We start from the raw sequence: 25,415 nt of genomic DNA on the forward strand, positions 1-25,415 counted from the left end.
GGCTTTTATTAGCCACGAGTTTATGAGAGAGCATTCACAGAGTGCAAAGGAGTTTGCAAATCAAATTTTAGAACATAATTTGGTCATCACTGAGATGTTGGCATTTTTATTGAATGCTAGAGTCACATTTCAAGTAGAATTCTCTCCATCTCTCATGCCTTAGGACTTTAATTAAGATCTATTTGAAACCAGCCACATCATAATTGATTATATTATTGACCCACCAGATAGCAGATTGTATTACATTTCGTTCTTTGATTGCCTAACAAGGGACATGCAGCAATGTTTAGTGTCATCAGGATAATTATAACTGTTGGAGCTGGTGGAGGTATAGTGGATGGCACTTTTGTCCCCTGTATTAGTTCATAACCAAATGAGCGATCACTGTGGATGTCAGACAAATAGGGACTGAATGATTAGAATTGTGAGAAATCCTCCGTGAGTGCACACGGTGTAGATGGTGTCCATCACAGAGCTGCCAGCAGTTCACTCCTGACTCGTCGGACCTTCTACCTGGCCCAGTGCCACATCTGAACAACAGCAGGGCCGGGCTCTTCTCTCTGTCTCTTTCTGTCTGTCTTGTCTGTCTGTCTGTCTGTCTGTCTGTCTGTCTGTCTCTCTCTCTCTCTCTCTCTCTCTCTCTCTCTCTCTCTCTCTGTGTGTGTGTGTGTGTGTGTGTGTGTGTGTGTGTGTGTGTGCGCTCTTTTCTTAACAGGCTGGCTTGGGAAAGAAAGAAAGGTCTGTGTTCAGCAAGCTTGCTGTTCCTTCCACTGCCCAGGCCACCCATCTGGGAGAGTACATGTGAGATGGAAAGTGATGCTTGGAATATCACTGGAGGAAGCACCTTCCCTCCATGAAAACCTAGAAATGGAAGCCCTCGCTCCATAATTAGGACTATAAATAATGATGTCATTAGACAGCATTTGCCCACTTTTATTATTGCCTGCAAACAGCTCAGGCCAAAAGCAAGTGGTCTTAGCCTTAGATCGCACACCACCTGTACTAGTAACGTCTACCTCACTGTGATGACAATATCTGATAACAGCGAAGGAGAATGCTCATTCTGGCTCCTTCTTCCAGAAAGTTTCTGTCCACCATGGCAGGGTAGACTAATGCAGTCCATGGTGGTGGGAGCATGTGACAGGGGCTTTTCACTTTAAGCTGGACCAGAAAGCAGAGAGGGCAATGGTAGCAGGGCTCAGGCTATAACCTTCCAATGCCTGCCCTCAGTGACCTATTTCTCCCTGCCAGGCTCTACCTCCTGGAGGTTCCACAGCTTCCCAAAATAATGCCACCAGCTGGGGAACCAACATTTCAAACTGTAAGCCTGTAGGGAGACATTCTACATTCAGACCATGACATATTACCATCAGCTTAGGTCAAGAGTCTCTCACTCAAGTTTTTCGTTAGTTGAATGGTGCCCATAGGTGCCTCCTCCTCATGGCTCCCAACTGTGTTTGAATAGTGCTAATAAGTAGAAGCAGTTGCTCTGTCCACAGTGCAGCATTTTACAAAGGGAACCCTGAGAGCTCACATGCAGAGATATGTAGCTTCTAACTGCTAAGACTGTATACTGATAATCCATTCTCTGAGCATTTGAGCCACTGATAGCAGATATCTGAATATGAGCAGCCAGACTGCAGGTTTTAAGGGTGGCACCCACAGTGTCCTTGACACCACCTATTGGACTTTACCTCTTGAAAAGTCGGGCCATCTCTTAAAGACAAATCTGAAAGCCAAGATTCTAATTCACAAGCCCTTAGACAAACCACAACAAGGGCATCCATTTGGAGTCTGTGGTAGCTTGAAAAACTGTGACTCAGTATCCGCATGTGGGAGGCTAGCCAAGGAGCAGATCCTAGCCAGAAGCTTTAGAGCTGTCCCTGGCCTCTTCTCCTTCCACATCTTCCAGGCGATGTTTTCACCAATATTGATCTCTTTGCTCTTTCTGTTCCTCACCTAAACATGCCAGTTTGTGAAGGCACCCTTCTTGATATCCTCTTTTCCCCTCCCTTCAATTCACATCTTTTTTTTTTTTCAGTGCCTCTAGAACAGTGTTTCTCAACCTGTAGATCGAGACCCCTTCGGACAGGGGTTGCCTAAAACCATCAGGAAACACAGATCTTTACATGATAGTTCATAACAGTAGCAAACTTACAGTTATGAAGTAGCAACAAAAAATAACTTTATGGTTGGGGGGGGGGTCACCACAGCATGAGGAACTGTATTAAAAGGTCTCAGTGTTAGGAAGGTTGAGAACCACTGTTCTAGAACATGCCTCTCTGAATTGACCTTGTAAGGTCCGTTCAAGGCTCTACCATGCAGGTGCTTGTGAAGATGTAAGAAACCTTGGTGAATGTATCCGAACTCTGGCTTTGCAAAGAACTAGCTGGGTGGCCTCAAGCAAGCTAGGTTCTGATTCTCACAGGCCTCAGTTTTCCACCCGGGAAATGATCTCCAAGAGTGTTCCCCACTTCAGCTTGGGAATTCCGAGACAGTGAGCACTATGTATGTGCAGCCTGATGGAGTTAGCATGCTTTTCCACAGCAGCCACTCCCAGCTCTAGACATAACTGTCTACCTGACTCACACTTGATGCTGCCTCTTTTGCTTACTTTCTGCTCTTGTCTTTCAGGGCTGGGAGAGGGTTCAGCCCTCCTTCATCCAGACAGCAGATCACATCCTCGGTCCTTAGAGAAAAGTGCCTGGAGGGCCTTTAAGGAGTCACAGTGCCATCATATGCTCAAGCATCTCCACAATGGTGCTCGGATCACTGTGCAGATGCCCCCAACCATCGAAGGCCACTGGGTGTCCACAGGGTAAGAACTGGCCTTGAGACAGGAAGGGAAGAGAACAGTCTGGGAGTGGGATCTAAGGAAGACCCTCTGGTGGGTTTAGATGCTGACTTTGTGGAATACACAGTAACTGAGAACCAGGCACCTCTTGGAAACTATGGTTGGTTAAGCAGAGCTAAGAGCTGTAGAAACCTTATGCCCAAAGCAGCAGTGGTATCATAGCACTGCTAACTACACAGTGTGAGTGAATAGATCCTTGTTTACTGAACTCCGTGGGACTACTTGCATATAAAGAGAAACCATTAGCAAGTGAAATTAAGCGTCTGTGTTTCACTAACCCTGAAACATGACTGCAGAGCTTCTTATGGTCTAAATATTCTCGCCATATTCTAGTAACTTAATCTATGGCTTCAGGGCGCTGGGGGTAAGTTAAGAGCTGCCTCCACTAGCCAGTTCTTAGATTCTTTACTGTGTTGTGAAGCTGAGATTAATCCCAGTTTGAGCTCTGGCTTATCTTCCATTAGAGCTTTTAAAAATAGCCTAGAGGCAGATCAGCGATTTTCTTTCTATCCATTAAATTGTTGAGCATTTACAAGACTAACTGGGATCTGATGACTCCTCCCTACTCTCAATTCCTGGGATATGGATAGCAGCCTCCAGTGACCTTGGGAAAAAATAACCAAACACGTATGGACAAAAGAAAATCCTGTAATATGATGACATTGAGATTTTTTTTCTAAAAATAGGTCTCTTAAAATAACTGTAATAAATCTCTTGCATATGGATTTTAAATGTGAAATTATAATGAAATTATAACCTGAAAATGATCATTTATTTGATGGCTACTGTGGGTATATTTTGTGTATATAGTGGTGACTCTGACAGACTTGGTCCCTATTGTCAGAGATTTTGCAGGGGGTCACAGAGAGGCAGGGGTGGGATGGCAGCCGGTGTGGGAGGAGAGAGCCTTATCTTAGGGTCAGGATGGACCCTGAATGTCTACTTTCTTCCTGAAGGAAGAGTTATCTATGTAGAGAAACTAGCCAAGTTATGGCTGCATATAGGGTGAGCATGGCCTGACCAGCTTGGAGACCTCACTGGCACCAGCCCTGCAACCTAGCTCCCTGGGGCTGGCTCTGGACTATCTTGCAGAATAGGCCTTTTGGTTATTGTTGTTGATCTGGGGTAGGCTTTTTCTTGTTGTGTTGTTTCATTTTTTTTATTGTTTTTTGTTTGTTTGTTTGTTTTTGAGACAGCATTTCATTGTGTTGCCCAGGCTAGCCTTGAACTCGGAGCTCAAGTGATCCTCTCGCTTAAGCCTCAGGAATAGCTGGGACTACAGGTATGTGCTGTTGTGTCCAGCTAACAGGTCTTCTAATCTAGGGAAACTTGGAAGCGAATGAATGGTGCCATGTCTGGTCCATGTTTAAAATGAGATTGATTCAGCTTTATGAAAGGGCACTCCAGCTGTTTTGTGGCAAGTGTATGGGAGCAACCATAAGCTGGGAGTGACTGTCGAGAGCCTTACACATGTCTGCCTAGAGCTGATGGTGGCTTACGTGAAAAGGATGGGAGAGCAATGGAGAAATGGCTGGGTCTGAGATACACTGAGTTCAGGGTAGAATCCACAGGTGTTGATGTTGAGATTAAGAGAGAAAAAAAAAAAGAGAGAAGAGGTCTTCCTGCCTCTGCTGACCTCTATCACAGCTCACACTAAACTCCAGTTCCTTTGGGACAAAAGCCTAGGGTAGACTTTGCCTCTTTCTTCTGCCTCCAGTGACCAGTGCTCAAACAACCATGCGTTTTACATCCTTAAGGCATTATTCAACAGCAGTGAATATGTTGATATAACAAAAGTGCTCGTATTAAGTCGTAGTTATTGCTCATCTGTCTGCCAACTCAAAGTCTAAATTGTGGACAATTTTAAGAAGCACCTGTGTTTGTGCTTGATTTAGTCACACTGTCGGCTCAGCTCAGAGTACTTTATGAGCAGAGGTAGAATTCTGATGAGCCAGGAGTCGTAACTGGAAAGACCAGGGTCTAGCCAGCTTCATAGACAAACTCTGGGCAGTGATTCAAGGAATCCCTTCCCTCTACTAACTAGTACAGGCTCTGCTGTGTCTATATGGATTGATGGCAAACCTATGAGGATGTCCCTGAACCCATGAGCTTTTTTGCTCTGTAGACCCAGTGACAAGTTTCTGGCTTGGGAGCCTAGCATTTATTTAAGGACATGTCCCCTTTGTCAACCAATACACACCAAAGGAGTCCTGGTCTCTCTTATTATCTTAGCTTTGCTTCCATTTAATATATATATATATATATATATATATACACACACATACATACATACATATATATATCTTTCCCCGCCAAGAAAATAATAGAGTGGATAGAAGGGCAAACTTCCATTTCTGCCAAGATTCCATATCAGAACAAAGGACCACCTTAGACAAGGTTCATCATTTGAAGTGTTCATGAATCATTTTGGTCGACCAGGTAGCTGTTTCTTATGTAGACCAGTGGCAGGCATACTCTCCCCTCTTATCCAGAGAGAAGGGAATGTCCCTATGAGGCCCGTGTTTCTCATCACATACAATGAGTGAAAAACTTTTAGGTTAGACTGGTTAGGGTCAGTCACTGAGGCTGCATTGCCTAGCTTCATGGTCAGGCTCTGCCACTTGTGATCTTGTACATGTTTCTTCTGACTCAGTTTCCTCAGATGTGAGTGGTAATCATACACAATGCCTGGGTTGTTGTGAACATTCAATAGATTAACATTTGTAAAGGACATGGTCAGCACTGTTCTTTACTGCAGTGACTTTTCACATGCTTACTCTAATTCACATGCCATGGGTTTTACTCAAGATTTACCTGCTCTGTTCTTCAACAGCTGTGAAGTGAGGTCGGGGCCAGAGTTCATCACAAGATCTTACAGATTCTACAACAATAATACCTTCAAGGCCTACCAGTTTTACTATGGCAGCAACCGCTGCACAAATCCCACCTATACGCTTATCATCCGAGGCAAGATCCGTCTGCGCCAGGCATCCTGGATCATCCGTGGGGGCACTGAGGCTGACTACCAGCTCCATGGCGTCCAAGTCATCTGCCATACAGAGGCAGTTGCTGAACAACTCAGCCGACTAGTGAACCGAACTTGCCCAGGCTTCCTGGCTCCTGGTGGTCTCTGGGTACAGGACGTAGCCTATGACCTGTGGCAAGAAGAGAGCAGCCACGAATGCACGAAGGCTGTGAACTTTGCCATGCATGAGCTGCAGCTCATCCGTGTGGAGAAGCAGTATCCCCACCACAGCCTGGACCACCTGGTAGAGGAGCTCTTCCTGGGCGACATCCACACTGATGCTACCCAGAGGGTGTTCTACCGGCCATCCAGCTATCAGCCTCCCCTGCAGAATGCCAAGGTACCCACCTAGCCACAGATCCCTGCAGAGTCTGAATCCCCTTGACTAAGTAAGACAAGTGGCCCATGAGGCATGTCAGAGAGATCCCGGGGGGGGGGGGGGTGGTAGTGGTGTGGGGGGGCACCTGAGGAATGTAGGTGTTTCTGGAAAGTAAAGGGAGAAGTGTGGAATGCTGGGAAGTGACATGTAGCTGGGAGTTCTGGGGCTGCCACCCACTGGTTTTGTGTTCTGGGGAGTAGTTGTGATGCTCATGAAAAATAACTCCAACATCTCAGAAACTCCTTACAGCCCAGAGGACAGCATGAGGAACATGAAGGGTACCATGGCAACCATGCTGGGAAAGACTCCCATCAGCAGCGCACATCCTAATGCTAGGGGCCTCCTGAGACATGCTGTCAGGACCCTCTAAGGTTCTCAGGGGTCAGGTGCCTTCACCATATACTTGGTGGATTTCAGTGCCAACTCTTGAACCAAATCTCTTCCTTCCAGACCCGAGTTCTTCCCAGTTTATTAAATGACTTGGAAAGCCACTGTGGTTAGAAGGGAGATTGAGGAGGGCAGGAAGCCGTTAAAACCTTCTCATGCTCATTATTTGAGTTATGTCCTAGTAATATTTGGAGTTCACAAGGTATCTCCTCCCCCAAGCTCCAAATCGTATTAGTCAGTGTGTAACTCATTCATTTCCACTGAGATGTTTGTGAAGTTCTGGGCTGGGAGGAGCAGACAGATTCAAGCCTGTTGGAGTGGTCAGGGGAGTTACTGTATAGTGCCCCCCAGCTACGCTCACCGGCCTTGGTGGAACAGCTAAGAATGGTGGGTCTAAACACAAGGCTCTGGTTGACTTTGATTCCTTGTTTAAAGTCTTCTTTATAGTACTTATCTGAGGTTACTCATCACTAATCAAGCCGTCTCTGCTGGAGATGGGACAGCATCTGTCATTGTAAGCTCGTGTAATGGAGTTTTGTTAAATAACCACCTTGACTGAAACTGAAAATTCTGCCCTGTATGCAAGGTGATGCCGCATGGAGGGCCAGAGCCCCCAAAAGATTCTGAGGCTATGCTACAGTGCCTTGGACAGCTCACCAGCAGGACTCAGCAGGGCCCCTACAGCTTTCCTCCCACATGGAAGAGGAAGCAGGTCCATCGTGTTCCACCCTTAGTGTTCAGAAGCACCCAAGAGGCAAGGGCAGCCTGTAGTTGAGGAATGCCTGGTATTCTCTTACTGTGATGAGCAAGGGACATGAAGCTCTGTCCCTTCAGTGTGTTGGAGCCACAGGACAGAAGGTACAGGGAGGGGCTGTTAACAGGATGCTGCCTACAGCTAGAGGTGTGGTGCTAGGCCAGGCTTCAGTAGATCTTTTAGAAAAGTGGATAAGAACTGCTGGTTTCCAGTTCTCTTCTGAACCCTGGCCAGCTGGTGTTGTCATCTATACGCTGCACTGAGCATCACAGGTGCGCGCCATTTTGCTTAGAATTGGATTAGAAATGGCAGCAGAGAAGGGGATTTCACAGCTACATGTGAGGTGTCCTTTGAGTGGAAGCTAACTGGCTTTCCATTTAGTGTGACTGTAAGTGGTCCGGGTTGTCCACTAACACCACCTTAACCAGGAGCATGTGCCCGTTCTGTTACTCCAAACCATCATGGCCATCTGCCAAGCACGCAACGCCATCGTCATTCCTTACATCCCTCCCACGGACTTGCCAGTGAGCAGGGAAACAGCTGTGTGCCGAGCGTGTAGGCTCATGACTAATCCTAGCACTCAAGAGGCTGAGGCAGGATAGCTGAGAGGTCTGCCTGGGCGATGTAGTGAGATAGAGAGTACCCAGGCCAGCCTAAGCTACAGCATAAGGCATTGTCTTGAAAACAAACGAAAATCCAAAGTAACAGCAGCAAAACCTATCCCATCGATAGTGAGGGGTAGAGTCAGGTCAGGCTGTCTGCCCCCCATCTGACCTCATGTCACCGTTTGCACGCCCAGGGCCTGGTTCTCTTTCCTTGCCAGCATGTGCCCACTTGGGCTCTTTGATGTCTTACACTCCTTTTAAATGCCAGAAGGAGAATTGGTTTTTGTTTCCTGTCTTCCCGACCCCCACCTTTCTTACCTGAATCTCTTCCCCCTACCTTCTCTGGTGTACCTCCAGGGTGTGGAGGTCTCTGAGTGAACCTTTCACCTATTGGCCGCAGTCCAGGCCCAGGGTGGACCTTCCGTGACGTCTGTCTGTGTTCCTCCCTGGTTGAACCTGTCTGGCTTGTGGCCCCTGCGGCTGAGGAGGAGTGTCTTCCGAGTCAGTTACTAGCCCTGGCATGGGATTTCAGGGTGACAGGCATGATGCTGACCTTCTCTAGGGGAGTTTTTTATTTCTAAAGAGTTAAAAGAGTTTCTTGAACTCTGGATAAATTGGCAAGCATGTGGAATTTGGAAGTGGGAACCAGTCCTAGGCCACAGCTGTCTCACTGGCATCAGCTGGGGTCAAGCGCTCTCTCTTTACCTGACCCCTTAGGGCCCGGCACTTCTTTCCTCTCCAGTGGAAAAGGACACTGTAAGGACGCTGTCTCTCCTGTCTCCTTGGACTGGAGAGTGGAGCCCTGCTGGCTGATGGCTCCTGGAGAAATGAGGCTGGCTGGCTGGAGAGTGTCCAAACGCTGTCTGATGCCTGCCACGAGACACTTCCTCCTGTCTTCTCCTCCCTTTCGGTGGAGGCAGTTGTGGGCGAATTCATCCAGATTCTCAAGACTCAGAGTCTATAAACCCCAGGTCTGGGCCCAAGATTCCAGAAACGTGAGGAGAGGTGGAAAGAACTCAAGGAAGTAATGTTTATCCAGAATGTACTTCATAACAGGGATAAGGACGGGAAGACCAGCATGTTTAAGGTGACCTCATTTGTATGAAACAAATAATTGAAGAAAGGGAGGAGCGGAGGGTGGGAGGAAGGGGAACCTGGCAATGAATTCTGAAGAAGGGTGGAAATGGCAGAACTGAGGTTTCCTTTAGGTACCTTCTGTAATTTGTACCATGGTCTTGTAGGACCTGAACACCATTGCCAAGTAAAATTAAAAATCAAAGAAAGAAAAGCCCTGCTAGGAGTCTAAGGAATGGTGAAGCCATGGATAAAGCTGTAGCCCACTGAGAGAAAGGCTTAGGCTTCCCTAGGCCTAGCAAGACCTATGCTGTGGGACCACTGTGGCTGCCCAGCCAGGATGGTTGCAAGGCTGTGAAAGGCCTCAGGCTTGAGCAGCTAAAAGGCCCATTCTTCTCTTGTTGTCCCTAGTCTTGTGCCTCTCAGTGCACAGGGATGCCCCTCAGGAAGTTTTTAGATCCTTCCCCAAGACGGCTAGGAGAAAGAGTGAATGGACTTGGCCAGTATCTTTCCAGGCACTGGACGTGGTAAAGCCCAGTTGCTTGTGCCCATGGGACATTCCAGCAGCAGGTTGTCTGGGCTGGTTGTGACTGTCTGGCCCAGGACAGGAAGCACCCCAGAGTGAGTGTCTTCAAAGAGCACACACTTTGTACCAGGGGGCCTAGACTCTCTAGCTTTGAACTCTTTGCCTCCCCCCAATTACTGGTCCATGGAGACCTGACTGAAAATTCGTTTAATGCTAAATTGAGTTTGAAACCACTAGTCTTAGCCCCTGTGGAAACAGGACACCATGTAAAAATAGAAACGTCAAGCCAACTTGTTTTGCTAGGGTTTATACAGCTTTGAGGTAAGGCTCTGAGTCCCTTGGCAAGTAAGTGCTGTTTGCAGACTCAGGTGTGCGGGGAGTTCTTTCAGCAGGAAACTGGCTACTCTTCATTGAGAAAAATCAAGGTGGCCTAAAATAACCCCGAAAGATGCTTGGAGTGGGTGTCTAACCCCAGCACAGCACTGCCCTCTGCCCTGATTCGCTAGAGCCATGTAGTTGAAGTGTACACCCAAGTTCAAGTGCAGTGATAGACTCATATGGTCATTAAAAGCAAATAATCGCCAGAAGCCTTAGAAATGGCAAGACGTTTAAGCAGGTGGAATTGATCATTCTCCAAAATCTTCCATGGATTCATCCACAGGATTGTAAATCAAAGGGGCTGTCTAAAAGCAACACCCAGGCATTGTGTGTCTGAAGTATTCTGACCATGTAGTTGCCTGGGGGTGGGCGGAGGACCACATCCGGCCTTCACAGCACCTGACCCCTACAGAAGAGAAAAGGGCCAGAGCGCTGACACCCTCTCCAGTGCTATAGAAACCAGGCTGGGAGCCAGCATCGGTTTGTGATTCAGTCTTGTTTGACAAGAGTGGCTTTCTAAAAGGCGCTGGCTGTTTGTCTGCATGGTGTTGGTTCCAAGATCCCCCCACAGATATCAAAAGACAGCTCAAGTCCTGTGACATGGGGTAGTGTGTGTGTGGAAGCTCTGTATACCTCCCTTGTACTTTAAACCATCACTAGTGGATGTACAGCATTGGAGACAATGCGATTCTCTATAAATAAACTGTATCCTTCAGGAGTCAACAAGCGGAGACGCTCGTAAATTTAGAACAGAGGCAGTGTGTCTCCCTCGGTATTTTGGGCTGCATCTGGATGTATCCTCAGATCAAAACTCACACATGGAGAGGGCTAAGGGTGTGTGAAGAAGACAGATGATCTGTGAACTTTGTGGTATTGATGACATCAGAGGGATTGGAGCAGGTTCTGTGGGCAGCAGGGTTTTTCAGCCTCTTGCTGCTGCTGGCTAGGTTGGCCGTTAGCTCCTTGAGCATATGCTGTGAGACTCCTGGGTAAGAAGACAGGACACTGACTGGCTTAGGGAAGGAGCCAAGTGCTTGTGGAAGGATCCTGTGTGCTTTCTCTTCACCAGAGTTGGGGAAGGAAAGGAAAGGGCATTGCAGAGAGGATGGGAGATGGATGTGAATGTCGTGGTGCAAGGCCGCAGGTTTGGAGAGGCGTGGCCTGAGATAGTCCCCCAGGCCATTCTTAGGTAAATTTTCCTAAAGAAAATTCTTCCTGCTGCTGGGCCAAGGTGTTCAGTAGGCAGCAGATGCTTCCTGGTGTATATATGCAGACAGAGAGCCCGCCATTGGGGTTTCTTTCTTGGTTTGACATGTCATGCCGTGGCTGTACCGCAGTGCTGCTGAGGTGCCCTGATTGCCGATACCGATCTCAACTCCTCTGGAGGGTTTTTGGCAGACAAACAGGCATGCAGGGTTGCTTTATTTAAGGAGTGAGCAGGCTAGGAAAGATTTGTTGTCAGGGACAATGCAAGCGGTAAACATTTCATCCCTTAAAAGGCAAGAATGCTGAAAGGCCAGAGTGAAACCCCCAAGAAGCAGGAAATTGGCCATTTGAAAAGTATGTCTAAGCAGCTAGGGAGAGAGCAGGGGGAGCAGGCGAAGAAGCTTCCTCTGTGGACAATGGCGTCATCTTGGCTCCTTTAGGGATCAAAATGAACCAGGGGTCAGTCATGGGTTACCTGAGTCTGAATATAAATTTATTCATTATGTTTATTTATTTTGTGTGTGTGCACACGCACAGAAATTCAGAGCTTGGCAGCAAGTGTCCTTATCCTCTGACCATGTCCCTGACTCTGAATCCAGACCCAGGAAGCCCTGCAGGATGCTCCTCCCACAGACAGCATCTCTCCATGTGGATAAATGTGACTTCCATTATTCAGCTTCTTACATATCCTGTGACAGCTTTCTCCCTGTCAGTCTGTCCATCGGGAGCTTCATGGGGTCCAGCAGCATTCTGCTGAATAACCTGAGAAACATAAAGGAGAGCTCTCTGGTCTTGGCCTGAAAGGATGGATGCAGAAGTCAGGAAGGGCGCTCACACGAGGTTGTGTGCAACAGAAACGTCACCCAGCACACTGCAAATCGCCTTTGTAAGGAGAGCTTTCACCGTAGGCTTATGGCTACTGTGGCTTACTTATGGCTATTCTGTATGAGAATCATGAATCCTTTTTTCTTTTTTATCCTATGGAGCAAAGCCCTAGGAAAGGAAGTTTCCATCATCTACTCCCATTGCTCTCCTTGAACAAAACTTTTAGCCAAGAATTGCTGCTTTGAAGGCTTGTGTTTTGTCCAGCCTGCTTGCTGCCCCAATTGATCTTTCACAAGATCTCAAGTAATTTCTTCCATTCTGGGAAGTCCATGGAAACAAGTGGGCACTGTCAGCAGATGCTGTTGACCAACCCTCCAGAAATAAATGTTGGCAGGAAACAGGAGAAGCCTGAAGAGCCCCCATCAGTCATCAGCCCCAGAGCCCTTTTCCGTAGGGCTCTAGCCCTTGTTGAGGGGACATTTGCCGTTTGCAGAACCTCGAGCCTGAGAGCTGAATTAAGATGGAGGCAGCATTCCACAAGCCCCGGGACCAGATTAGAGGCCCAAGGTTGTGAGATCATCTAGCCTAAGTTATTTTCTCTCTGCACCTCTCTTGGTTACCTCAGCTGGGAAAATGTGCGATGTTCTCACTGGGAGGGTGGAAAGCTTCAGAAGAGGATGTGCTTGAAGCCTTCAGAATTCCATGTCCTTATGCACAGGCTGCGGTTCTTGAACCTGCTGCCCAGCAGCAGTGTGCAGACGAGGCTGCTCCCTGCTAGCAACACTGTGGACTTGGGAACTGCAAGGTCAATTTCCATTTTTAACACCAGTTCTTCTTTTCAGAGAACACTTGTATGGGGCTTATTTCTAGCCCCAACCCTCTTGAGTTAAGTCTACACCTCAGTCCCGATGCAGAGCACGGAACCAGAGTCACTTACATGCCAGACAAGTACTCTGCCTCTCCACAGCACTCTAGGTCCCTAGAGTAAAGTTTTTTTTTTTTTTTATAGTGGATGTAAAATATAGCAGCAAGGAAACACCTCCTGGCTCCTCTGATTTGAACTTTCAAATCATGTGTATATAGAAACCCTGACTTTAAATAGCCCTTTCCAACATGGAGGGAAACGGAGCCATACACAGCCAAGTTGGAGAGCTAAGGAAAGGATATTTCTCAAGTGTAAAGCAAATGCTACTCAGTGGTGCAAATCAACTTTCATTGGAAAAAATCTCCATATGTAGTTCTCATCCGCTCATCTTTAAAGGTTCTCTCATTAAACCGCCCTAGAAAAGGAGTTGTAGAGCAACCCAACATGCTGGTTTTGTTCCATGCTTTGGTGAAATTATTGCTATAGGTCCCTTTAATTTTTATTCATGCCAAAGAGTATGAGATTGTAAGAAAACAATTTCTAAAACTTAATCCACAAACAGAAGTATCTCCTTACACAGCCATGACTAAAATTGTCGCCTTGTTGACCTCAACCACGGAGGCCAAAAACACTGCCTCTGCTTAGGACATCTTTGGTTGCTTAATGGTAACTGCAGAATGACTTCAGAAAGGATAGGGGTGGGCAAAACAGACTTTCCTCTAAAGAATTCTTAGAAATAACGGGTATGCTCTTTATCAAATCGTTAAGGAAGTATAAATTTAAACCACAATAGGATACCAGGTTGCCCATTGGGACAGCTGTTACCAAAGGGGGAAAAAGTGGAAAATAAATGTTGGCAAGGATGTGGGGGAATTGGAGCTCTTATAGTTTGCTGATAGAAATGTCAAATGGTGCAACTATTGTGGAATACAGGCTTGTTCCTCAAAAAAATAAACACTGGATTACTGTGGTGTGGCTATTTTACATCCAGGTATATCCTCAAAAAGATTGAAAGAGAAATACACATACATAGTCCTTCAACCGTATTCACAACAGGGAAAAGGTGGGACGCAGTCTAAGTGTCTATGAACAGAGTAACTGATAAGCAAAATGTGTCTCTGCATGGAATGATTAGGCCTTAAAAGGAAGGGCTTTCTGAAACATGCTACAACATGGGTGAACCTAGAATACATTTTCTAGTGACATTGGCCAGTCACAAAATGACAAATACCTTATAGGAGGTCCTTAGTCAGATTCTAAGACAGAAGGTAGAAGGGTGGTTGCCAGGGGCTGGGAAAGGGAGGGATGGAAGGTCATTTCAGTTAGGGAAGATGAGAAGGTTCTAGAGATAGACAGTAGTGATGGCCACCTAACCATGTGACTATACTTAATGCCACAGAACTGTGCACTTAAAATTTACTAAGATGATCAGTTCTGTAACCTTAAAAAAAAATACAGTAAAACAAAGACAACCAGTGTAAGAATTTATAATACTAGTGCTTACGAGCCAGGTTCCTTCTGGTCACTGCACATAAACCCAGATCCCATAGGCCTGCTGGTTCAAACAAGCCCAGCCTGCTTTTTTATAGGGACACCATTTTTATCTAGGGACACCATTCATCTGAAGGGACTATAGGCCAGTGGAATCATCTTGGAGCCCCAGAACCCCTGCCTCCTCTTCTTAAAAAAGTGTTCCTTGTGGACATCCAACCTACCACTCATGGTACCATGGTGGAGTAGCCTGGGTGACAACTTTGCCCTCGCCTTGCCCAGCCTTTTCCTCCTGAATTGAACAGCATTGATCTTTAATGTTTTCCCATCAGCATCGTGCTTTCCCTGAACCATTACTGGTACTGAAGGGGAAGTCTTGTCTTTTCGGGGATTGAGACTTAACTTCCTAGAATGGCCAGAAGTGAAGGATGCATGGTGGATATTCCTAAATTCCCAGTAGATGTAGAAATTCAAGTTATGGAGAGTGGGATGGAGAAGAAGTGGAGGTTGGGATGGATGAAAGTAAGTGATTTGGCCCACTGAGCCTTGTAGGACCTTCTGGGGAGCAGGAGCAGTAGGCAGCAAGCATCTTTGCTGTGGAGATGCCAGCAAGGAGGGGACCCAGCTCTGTGCAGACCACTGGAGACCCTGTGGGTCCATATTTCTGACCCTGACTGAACATCAGCTTCTGATGCCTCTTCTCTCTGGAATGTGGCAGGCCACCTGCTGGTGCTTTAGACTGTCATGCTTGGACAGGGCCTCGGTGTCATTGTGAATCAGCTTCATGCTGATTGTGGTAATTATTCTAGCATACTCTACTCTGTGCAGGAGCCCCAGAGTATACTTGGCTATAGACGCCAAGTAAACATTCCATCCTGGACTTTAAATGTCAGAGCAACCCGTTTAGGGTGACAGCTGTGGAACCTTCCCCTCCTAGCAGCTTACTGAGAGGACATAGCATGTGAGATCTCAGGACGTGAGTTCTCCTTTACTTCAGTTTATACTTTCCTCTCTACTGTGAACCCAAAGGACTGTGACACATGCAGGTAGGTAGACAGGCCATTGCCTTGGCCTCCTCAGATGGGAGCACTGAGTGGGAACTACCTCGCTCTACCATTTCTCACCTGCAGCAGTTAGGCAAGTGTGTTTTCAATAGTCACCACTGTAAGTGAGGACGTTGAAGCAGAGAAAAATAAATAAGTTGTCATGGCCACCAGCTATGAGGCAGGCAGTGGGGCTAGCTTAGGCCTTCAGGATCTGGCCAGAGCCACTCTTGTCTGCTCTAACTCAGCACTGGTTCTGATGGGCTGTGTTCCTGTTATCTCCCTGTGGTCTGCTGATCATAGGCTGGACACAATTCATATTATCCTGCATGCCTGAAAGTCCTCTGCAGGAAACCCCAGGCCAGCAAATGCACCTGGACCCTGAGACAGGGAAGAGTTGGCCTTCCCCTTAACTCTTCACCCCTACTTACCTCACCATCTACAAGCCACATATCACCGGGACAAAGAAAGCATCCTCTTCTATAAGTTGTAACTAAGCTCATCTAATGGATGAAGAGGGTCAAGTGAGTACAGGGTTCCCCCTTAATGGGGGTGTGGAAGAAGCAAGTGAAAGACACCTCCCCTCCCATCCTCACCACAGTCTTCCAGAAAGGCAAGCTTGTCACCATTACTAAGTCACATGTATGATGACAAGCCTACCTTGGTGAAGGAGGTGGATTGTGACTTGCTAAGAACAAGTGTTTCCCTGCCCTGGGAGGGGTGACGGTGTGATTGTAGGCCTGGATACATATGGGCTGGGAGTGTGGGGCTGCATGTCCCAGTGAGCTATGTCTCCATGATCAGAGGGCAGAGATCCAAGGCTGTGGTCCATGCTATGTTCACCCCCTGGGCCTTGTTCCAACTTTGAGGAGAACAAAAACATGGAGAAGACCCCTGGGTTAGAGTTGTCCTGTTGGTTGGAGTAGGTGGCAGGCTCATGGTGTTGTGCCCAGGACCCATTCTCCAGGCAGAGATTTGGGTTTCCAGCTCTGAAGGCAAGCAGGGTAATCAGGGCTGACATCTATGACATGGGCACCAACCAAAATACTCCCCAGGGCATGCCTCTTGGAAATGAGAGCACAGCTTCACTGTGGACCCTAAGCTGCAGAAAGTTGGAAAAGCAAGCTTTTCAAGAGCTAAGAAGCTCTGAACCCTGGGCTCCAGGCACACATGGACAGCCTGTACACATGTCCCAGAGGCCTCCTCACTCCATTCTGTCTGCTTCCTCTACCTCCTGCATTCCCTATATCAGAGGAACCCAGCAGTTCCTCTCATCTGTAGTCACAGCCTTGTTTTCCTTAGTGTATTTTGCAGTTCCTGCCTTTAAAAATTTAATTGTGGGGCTGGAGAGATGTCACAGTGGTTAAGAGCACTGACTGCTCTTCCAGAGGTCCTGAGTTCAATTCCCATCAACCACATGGTGGCTCACAACCATCTATAATAGGATCTGATGCCCTCTTCTGGCATGCCAGAATACATGTAGAGCACTCATACATAAAATATAAATAAATACATTAAAAATTATTTTAAAATGTAATTGTGCTGAAATATACTCATAAATCTGTTTCATAGGTATGCATTTTAAGGGTATAGTTAATAGTACAAGTTACATTCATAACATTGAATAGCCTTCACCACTGTTCATATCCAGAATTCTTCACCTTATAAAACTGAAGTTCTGCCCATTATACCTGGACTCTCCATCTCTACCTCCCTTCTCGTCCCTCAAAGTCACCCTCCCACCTCCTGTCTCTGGATTTTACTACTCCACGTTCCTCAAGTGAATGGAATTAAACAATGTGTATGTCTGCATGACTGGCGTATTTCATTTAGCACAGTGTCCTCAAGGTTCATCATGCTGTGGCCTATGCAGAGCATCCTCCCTATTAAAGCTGAGATCTCTGCCATCGTATATACAGACCATAGTGTGCTTCACCATACCCTTATGACTGTGCAGTTGGATTGCTTTCCTTGTGGCTACTGTGGGCCAGAGCCCTTGCTTTAAATTCTTCTGGATGTGTATTGAAGAGGCAAAATCTGGATCATACAGCAGTTCTATGTTCAAGCTTTTGAGGAACCAAACCACTCTTGTCAATGAAGGCTGTTATCATTGTATGTTCCTGAAAACAGGACCAAAGTATTGGGATCTCTCCACATCCTCACCAACACATATTCTCTGGATTTGTGTTGGTCCCAGCCTATGGAATGTGAGGCATTTACCATCCTTTCCAAAATTGAGCGCCAGCCCATGGTCTGAAACCCAAATAGGATTCTAAAGAGTCCAAACCCAAATAGGATTCTAAAGAGCCCATGCCATAGCTGACATTAAGGCAGGCTGTCCTATTACAGCTGGACTGTACATTCTGGCACACCCCGTGCTCCACTGTCTGGGTACCAGAGACTGGCTTCATTTGTTTTTGGGGTTAAGTGATGGTGCCCTGAGTGCCCAGTCCTAACCGTGTTGAACCCCCATTTTTCAGGGATATACATGCATACTGAGCTCATGGGAAGACTAAAGTCTGTAATGTCTTTGTTTCTTTGCTTCAGAACCACAACCATGCCTGCATAGCCTGTCGGATCATTTACCGCTCTGACGAACACCACCCTCCCATCCTGCCCCCTAAGGCTGACCTGACCATTGGCCTGCATGGGGAATGGGTGAGCCAGCGCTGTGAGGTGCGCCCCGAAGTCCTCTTCCTCACCCGCCACTTCATCTTCCATGACAACAACAACACCTGGGAAGGACATTACTACCACTACTCAGACCCTGTCTGCAAACACCCCACATTCACCATCTATGCTCGAGGCCGCTACAGCCGCGGTGTGCTCTCCTCAAGGGTCATGGGTGGCACAGAGTTTGTGTTCAAAGGTAAGTCTACTGCCTCTTCTTCTTACAGCACAGCTCAAGGGCAGCTCTGGGACATTTCTGTTAGGGCAGAACCTCAGAAGGAAGGGTATCTTTGTTGCTTGAGATGCTAGGGATGAAGTTAGAGCCAGGGCTGCCTTAAAGCATCCTTGGAAACATCATTTGAGCTCCTTTCTGCTCAAAGCAGGCTAGACCCAGGCATCCACGTGACACTCAGGTACAATGGGACCCTGCTGTTGTTTGTTGTTGCTCTTTTGGGGGGCCGCCACCCAGCTCCCAAATAAATCACACAGAGGATTATTATTACTTATAAATGCCTGGCCTTAGCTTGGCTTGTTTCTTGCCAGCTTTTCTTAACTTTAAATTAACCCGTCTGTCTTTTGGCTCTGGGCTTTTACCTTTCTCTATTTTTGTGTACCTTTCCTTCTTACTCTGTTGCTGGTTGTGTAGCTGGGTGGCTGGCTCCTGATGTCCTCCTCCTTCTCTGGCTACTTCTTCCTCCTCTTCCAGATTTCTCCTTCGATATGTATTCTCTCTGTCTGCCAGCCCCACCTGCCTATCCTTTGTCCTGCCTCACTATTGGCCTTTCAGTTCTTTATTAGACCTTCAGGTGTTTGAGACAGGCACAGCAGTAACACAGCTTCACAGAGTTAAACAAAAGTAACACACCTTCAAATAGTATTCTACCACAGGACCCAGACCATCACATGGGCCACTGTAATGTGACAGTTAAGAATGTGACCGCAGTGAAACCTGACGGCCTCTGGTAGCATCAGGCTTATTTGTATGCTGGGTACTTTTCCTGAATGAGGACTACAGAGCTGATGTAGTTACTTCTTGATGCTCAGAGTTGTTACTGCCAACCTGAGCTGAGGCTGCACACAAGAGCTTGTCCCAGGCTTGAAGGCGAGAGCATCATGGGGGAAAGTTCATGCTGTGCACTGCTCACCCAGACAAGGAAGCTAGGGGTCGGGAGGCACCTGCCCCTACCACAAGGGAGGTCTTGCTGCTTTAGTTTTAAGTTCGAATGTCTGTAAGGTGGTGCCAACCCTGTAATAGCAAATAATGAGCATAGCTGGGTCATTGGGTAACCACTCCAGGGTAGCACTGTGGTCCAGTTAGTGTGAGGTGTCTGTGTGGCCTCAAAGGAATCCCTGAGCATGGCCACCCTCCTTTGAATGAGGAACTTTGCTCTTGTACACTGGCCTTGTAAACTTAACCAAGAAAAATCTGTCTGCTCACCCCAAATCCCACTTGGTTATATGCAAAGTGTAGTCCCATAGGAGGGCCCCAAGGGTCCACAAAGGCTGGAGCTTGTATTTATTTCTTCATATTTTTCTTATTTGCAGCCTAACTGCATTTAGATGCCCAGCTGATGGGCCCACATTAATCTGTGAAAATGCTAATTCAGACACGTTTGAGGTGAAACCTTTTGGGTCCTTCAGGACCTTTCCATAAAAATAAAATTCAATGAGTTTTGTTGAATATTTTTTGGGAGTCATTTGTCCTAAAGAGCACTTTGTGGGAATGCGGGGATAGTTTTATTTCACACTTGTGGGTGTGATCAGCTGCAAACTGGGCTAACCGAATGTCATCCATGTTTTCTGACCCCACCTACAGTATACTGCCATTCCTTTGTATTCATGGGGGATTAATTCCTGGACTCCCTGAAGATACCCAAATCCAAAGTTACTCTAGTCCCTTGTGTAAAATGAGGACACTTGCACAAAACCTGTACACATACTCCTTGTATTTTACACCATTTCTAGATTACTTCGGATACCTAATGTAGTACCATTAGGCTGTGTAGTTAAGTTGTGACTGCAGGGTGCATGATACTATGAGCTGGCTGGCTCTATTCCCTATGACCATTCTGATCAGCGTGTGAAACTTCCTACCCAAGCCTGCTCTTGTGATTACTGTGGTTAGTGGGCACGCTATGAATTGTGTTTTGAAATGAAAGCTTTGTTGAGACAGTGTCCCCAGCATTTGCTGGAAGCGTCTGCCTCCCAAGTTGTCTCCCTACAGTCATAGATATCTCTCTTTTCCACAGTGAATCACATGAAGGTCACTCCCATGGATGCAGCCACAGCCTCCCTCCTCAATGTCTTTAGTGGAAATGAGTGTGGGGCTGAGGGCTCCTGGCAAGTGGGTATCCAACAGGACGTGACACACACCAATGGCTGTGTGGCTCTGGGCATCAAACTACCTCACACAGAATATGAGATCTTCAAAATGGAGCAAGATGCCCGTGGCCGCTACCTGCTGTTCAATGGCCAGAGGCCCAGTGATGGCTCCAGCCCAGACAGGCCCGAGAAGAGGGCAACATCCTACCAGATGCCCTTGGTCCAGTGTGCCTCGTCCTCACCGAGAGCTGAAGACTTGGAAGACAGTCGAGCCCATCTGTTTGGCAGGGCAGCGGGGAGGACAGCTGGGCCCCTGCTGCTTACTGCCTTTGCCTGCCTTTGGACTCTACCACATTGGAGCATCCTCCGATAGGAGATATTTTCTAAACCTAGACTCTTTACCGTTTATGACTGTTCTTCACACAGAGAAAGGACGTTGATTCTTTTGATGCACTTGAATGCCTGAGATCTGCCATTGCCTTACCCCTGTTCCCTCTTCCAGCCTCTGAGTCATGGGCAGTGGGTTTGAAGTTTCAGCTCTGAATTTCTTCCCTCCTGATCCCTGGCCTGAGAGCTTCATAGCAGTGATTGCACTTTAAGTCTGCAGAGAGTTGGAGCTAGTGTGTTTAGGAGTGGCAGCAAGGGTGGTTGCTAGCCTCTTACCTCTGTCCCCCCACTTCTGTATGTAGCTGAGTTTTAAAGAGAAAAATGTCAGGCTGCAGCTTTCTCTGCCATGGCTTCTCTTATTTCTCCGAACCCCTTCCATACTCCAAGTTTTCTGCACTGGAATCCAGTGAAGAGTTGGCTTGGGACTGCTGTCAAGACCCTGTGTATTAATACAGAAAAGATATGGGTATTGGTATGTACATAAGACAAGATGCAAGGTTCAGCTCAATCATTGTTCCAGCCTTAATGCCAATCAACACTTCCGGGTAAGTTGAGTAGAGAGGTGTCTGCAAAGCTTCAAAGTGATTTAAATTGTGTTTACTAGCACCAGTTTTCACTTGTTGAGCAAAGAGGTGTGCCATATGCTTGGTTTGGTGACTCGGATTACAGCCTGCTGCTTAACCCTCGGAGTAGACTGGTCCAGTTGGGAAAATCAGAAAAGCCTCCTGTTCCAGGCAGTCAGGGGAGCAGTGCAGAGGGCAGCTATGATGTGGTCAGTGCCACAGGAGAGATAAGCAAATCTGTGGTAGTTTTCTCCAGGTGAGGCACCTGTGTCCTGGCTCACACTGTGGTTGGGATGGGGAGAAGAACCCCACCACCCCGCTGCCATCTTCATACACACGGAGACAGAGCTTTCCAGTGCTCCAGTGGCTTACGGATGAAAGAGGACTGGGTGGCACTCATCCACACCGGGGACCCACTCTGCTAGATGCTATCTCTGTACAACATGGAGTCTTTATGAGCGGTCACTCTTGTTGTTAGATATCCTGGCTTGATTTGGTGTCCTCTCTGCATTTACTCGGTTCTGCCATGGCTGTGAGTTCCAAAGCCATCTTATTCAGCGGTGGCTGCTTCACAGTCTTCAGGAAGGAGGAGGGGGTGGCTGCCCATCCCTTCGTGTTATTGCCTCTGGTGCTATTACCACCAAGTGCTATGGCTCGCGGAGACCCACGCGGGCAAGGGGTGAGAAACAGAAAGCCTAGATGTGACTGAAAGCAGGACATGGAGACCACCACGATCCAGGAGAAGAGTCGGTCATGTGTTTTTAAGAATTCACTTTATGAAGCTGTTGCATTCAGTGTGGTGTTAAGTTATAAGGATGGCATGGAGTACCAGAGTGCTTTATATTTAGATTATATTTTCAGTCATGGTGCATACTTGAGGGGTTTTATCCAAAATGAAAATACTAACTTAATGTCTACTAAGTTTAATAAACAAAGAATTTGGAAGTAATCCCATGAAATACGTCTTATTTGTCAATTTAATTAATACTAATACTGTCTTCAAAGTGAAAACCTATACTGACTCTCAGACATACTTCACAGGTTGACCCGGAGTTGGGTTTATAGCCACTGGGTTCATTGCCTCCCTTCTAGACTCACCTATTTCTACTTTTTAACGGTGTGCTACATACACCACCCCAAATGCATAGATATGAACACATACACAGTGTGCGCATGACCAGTCTATGTGAGGTTTGTGTGATCACTTTCTCATGTAATATAAATCTTTACAGAGAAATAATAACAGTTTATTCACGATTCACCAGCACACTAAAGTGTGCCGTTCCATGTCCTATGGGCATTCATCTCAGATTGGTTATATCATATTCACCTCAATAGGATTTCTAGAGTAAGGTCCCTCATGTGACCCAAGGTGATCTTGATGTGATGTGGTTTCCAGTGATCTTGAAACCACAATGGATTTCTAGGGCATCCAATGACAAGTCAAGACCGAGATGCTTTGTTTGCTTGCTTGTTTATTAGACTTACCTTGTTTTAATTATGTGTATGTGATGGAACAGGTGGGTATGTGCACATATGAGTACAGATGCTCACAGAGTGCAGAGATGGAGTTACAGTTGGCTGTGAGCCACCCAGTGTGGGTGAGAGGAACCAAACTTTGCTCCTCTGCAAGAGTAGTGAACAGTCTTATCCTCCAGCTCCTGTTTCATTTAATAAGACAGTGTCTTAACTGTGTATCCCAGGTTGACCTTGAATTCCTGCTCCTTTTGCTTCTACCCTCTAAGTGCTGGGATGACAGGCCAGTTCTACTATGCCTGGCTTGGAACAAGATGCTTTCGGAGGAAGGTATGACTGACCATAGAATACTTCATTTATATAGCAAGTTTGAAGTATACCATAGTTAAGTACTCAGGGCCTCGAAAGTCTCCCTCTCAGTCAGTGGTGGGTAATTCTGCATGTAAATTCTAGATCTGGGGAAAGTCATATATTATGGAAGGTTCTTGCAGACCTCACTGGTCAGCTGCAACTAGGCTTTAGGCCATTGCTGGAACAGAAGATGAGATTGGATGATTTGTAAAGAATGCACGTTTATTTTGGCGTGTGGTTCTGGAGACTGGGAAGTCTGAAATCAGACAGCTGCATCTGAAGAGGGCCCCCTGCAGCTCCGACTTGGTAGCAGACAGCACGTGCATTGGACGCAAAGCATGAAGGTGGACTTGCTTTATCCAACCTGTTCTCCTGGCAACAAATCCAGTTCCATGAGATTGAGAGCTTTGAAGAACAGAATCAGTCCATTCATTATGGCTCCACTGTTGACCCCCATGCCTCTTATTGGCTCCACATCCCAACACTGTCACATTGAGGAAATAGGGTTCCCAGTCATAAATCCAGAAGACACAGTCAAAGCATAGCACCACGCCTCTTTGTTTACTGAAGAGCATGCTGGGAAGGGTCAGAAAACAGCCCCTTGAGTTGAGAGTAAAATTTGGATGTAATCAAGATTTCAAACTCTAAAATTCAAATTGCCCCCGCACCCCAGCTCAAAAAGGAGACTTGGAGTCTCCCCTTCATGCACCACAGAACAAAGGGTCTATTTTCTCAGACATGGGGCAACTCAGCCACAATTAGTGCTGTTGGCACTCCTGAATGTTCATGATGGCCCACAGAAACAACCTGTGGGTCTTGTGGCTTCTAGTTGAGGGAGAAACTTCAGTAAAAGAGACATCTGGTCCTCCACCATCTCTTTCAACGTATCCTGAATGCATGATTTTCATGGCAGCCCACACAGACGTTGCAATGTTTTGTTTTGAAAGCTACATCCAATCCCCACAAGATTCTAGGCATATGGCACTGAGACCCAGAAACCAAGAAGGAATCTAGTCAGGCATAGAGCACTATCCCAAAGGAAGATGGAGAGGAGGGTTGGATGGAGACAGAGGAAGCGGAGCCCATGCAGTACCCACAGCCTTTATGTAGATGCCTGATTTTTCACGGGTCTAAATAGCTGCCATAAGACTATGTTGGCAACAAGAACAAACAAAAGTAGTTTGGGTAAAAGCTCCCTACAGACATCTAGATCCTAGAGGAAATTCATGAGCATTCTTTCTTTACCTATAAAGCAATATGACCTAAAATTCCCTACAGTGGGCCAAGAGTGTCTGTCACTAGCCTGCAGGACAATCACTGATTATGAAGGTAGCTCCTTTCTACTCATTATCCCTCTTACTTGAAGCTTCAGCGGAAAGAAATAATACTATCTTTAAAAGAAGAAGAAGAAGAAGAAGAAGAAGAAGAAGAAGAAGAAGAAGAAGAAGAAGAAGAAGAATGAAAGAAAAAAACGTTCTGACTTCTCCATCACTGGGATGTGATCAGATTGACCTTTTATACCAAGTTCAATTCCAAAGAACCTAGCAGAAGATGTGGACCCCAGACACACTGCCTTGGTTATGGTTGCTATTGCTGGGATGAAACACCATGACCAAAAAGAAAAGCAAATTGGGGGAGAAAGGGTTTATTTGGCTTACACTTCCACATCGCTGGTCATCATTGAAGGAAGTCAGGACAGGACCTCAAACAGGGCAGGAACCTGGGGGCAGGAGCTGATGCAGAGGCCATGGAGGGGTGCTGCTTACTGGCTTGTTCCTCATGGCTTTCTCAGCCTGCTTTCTTACAGAACTCAGGACCACTAACCCAGGGATGGCACCACCCATCATGGGTTAGGCCCTCCCCTATCAATAACTAATTAAGAAAATGCCCTACAGGCTTGCCTACAGCTGATACTATGGAGGCATTTTCTTAATTGAGGCTCCCTCCTCTCAGATGACTTTAGCTTGTGTCAAGTTGACATAAAACTATCCAGCACACCCACCCATACATCTGCTCTTCAACCTACTCTTTTCTCTAAAGGCACTTGGAGGACCTGGCTTGTGGCTTCTCTTTCCCAAACCAAACTTAGGATTTCCATGGACTCTGTTTGGTCTCTGTTTCTGATCTCTATTATATAGGGACTCCATAGCCCTACACTCTGAAATACCACCAGGGTGTTTTTGACCCCTTCCGTTTAGCCACTGAACTGTGATTTGGCACCAAGGGGGTTCGTG

General features: G+C 46.8%; 1 protein-coding gene across 1 annotated transcript in view; it reads left to right on the top strand.

Annotated features, from left to right (window-relative positions):
* Nucleotides 1–22,303, top strand: part of Apcdd1 (APC down-regulated 1) — a 31,688-nt gene extending 9,385 nt beyond the window's left edge. Inside the window, exons 2-5 of the mRNA XM_052742298.1 lie at nucleotides 2,635–2,818; nucleotides 5,688–6,219; nucleotides 17,960–18,281; nucleotides 20,332–22,303. Coding sequence (XP_052598258.1) covers nucleotides 2,635–2,818; nucleotides 5,688–6,219; nucleotides 17,960–18,281; nucleotides 20,332–20,777 — 1,484 coding nt within the window. The 3' untranslated portion in view covers nucleotides 20,778–22,303. The remainder of the gene's footprint in view (nucleotides 1–2,634; nucleotides 2,819–5,687; nucleotides 6,220–17,959; nucleotides 18,282–20,331) is intronic.
* The last annotated feature ends 3,112 nt before the right edge of the window (nucleotides 22,304–25,415 follow it).

The sequence above is a fragment of the Peromyscus californicus genome, unplaced genomic scaffold (genome assembly GCF_007827085.1).
Source record: "Peromyscus californicus insignis strain IS unplaced genomic scaffold, ASM782708v3 Scaffold_17__1_contigs__length_78620276, whole genome shotgun sequence".
Lineage (NCBI taxonomy): Eukaryota > Metazoa > Chordata > Mammalia > Rodentia > Cricetidae > Peromyscus > Peromyscus californicus.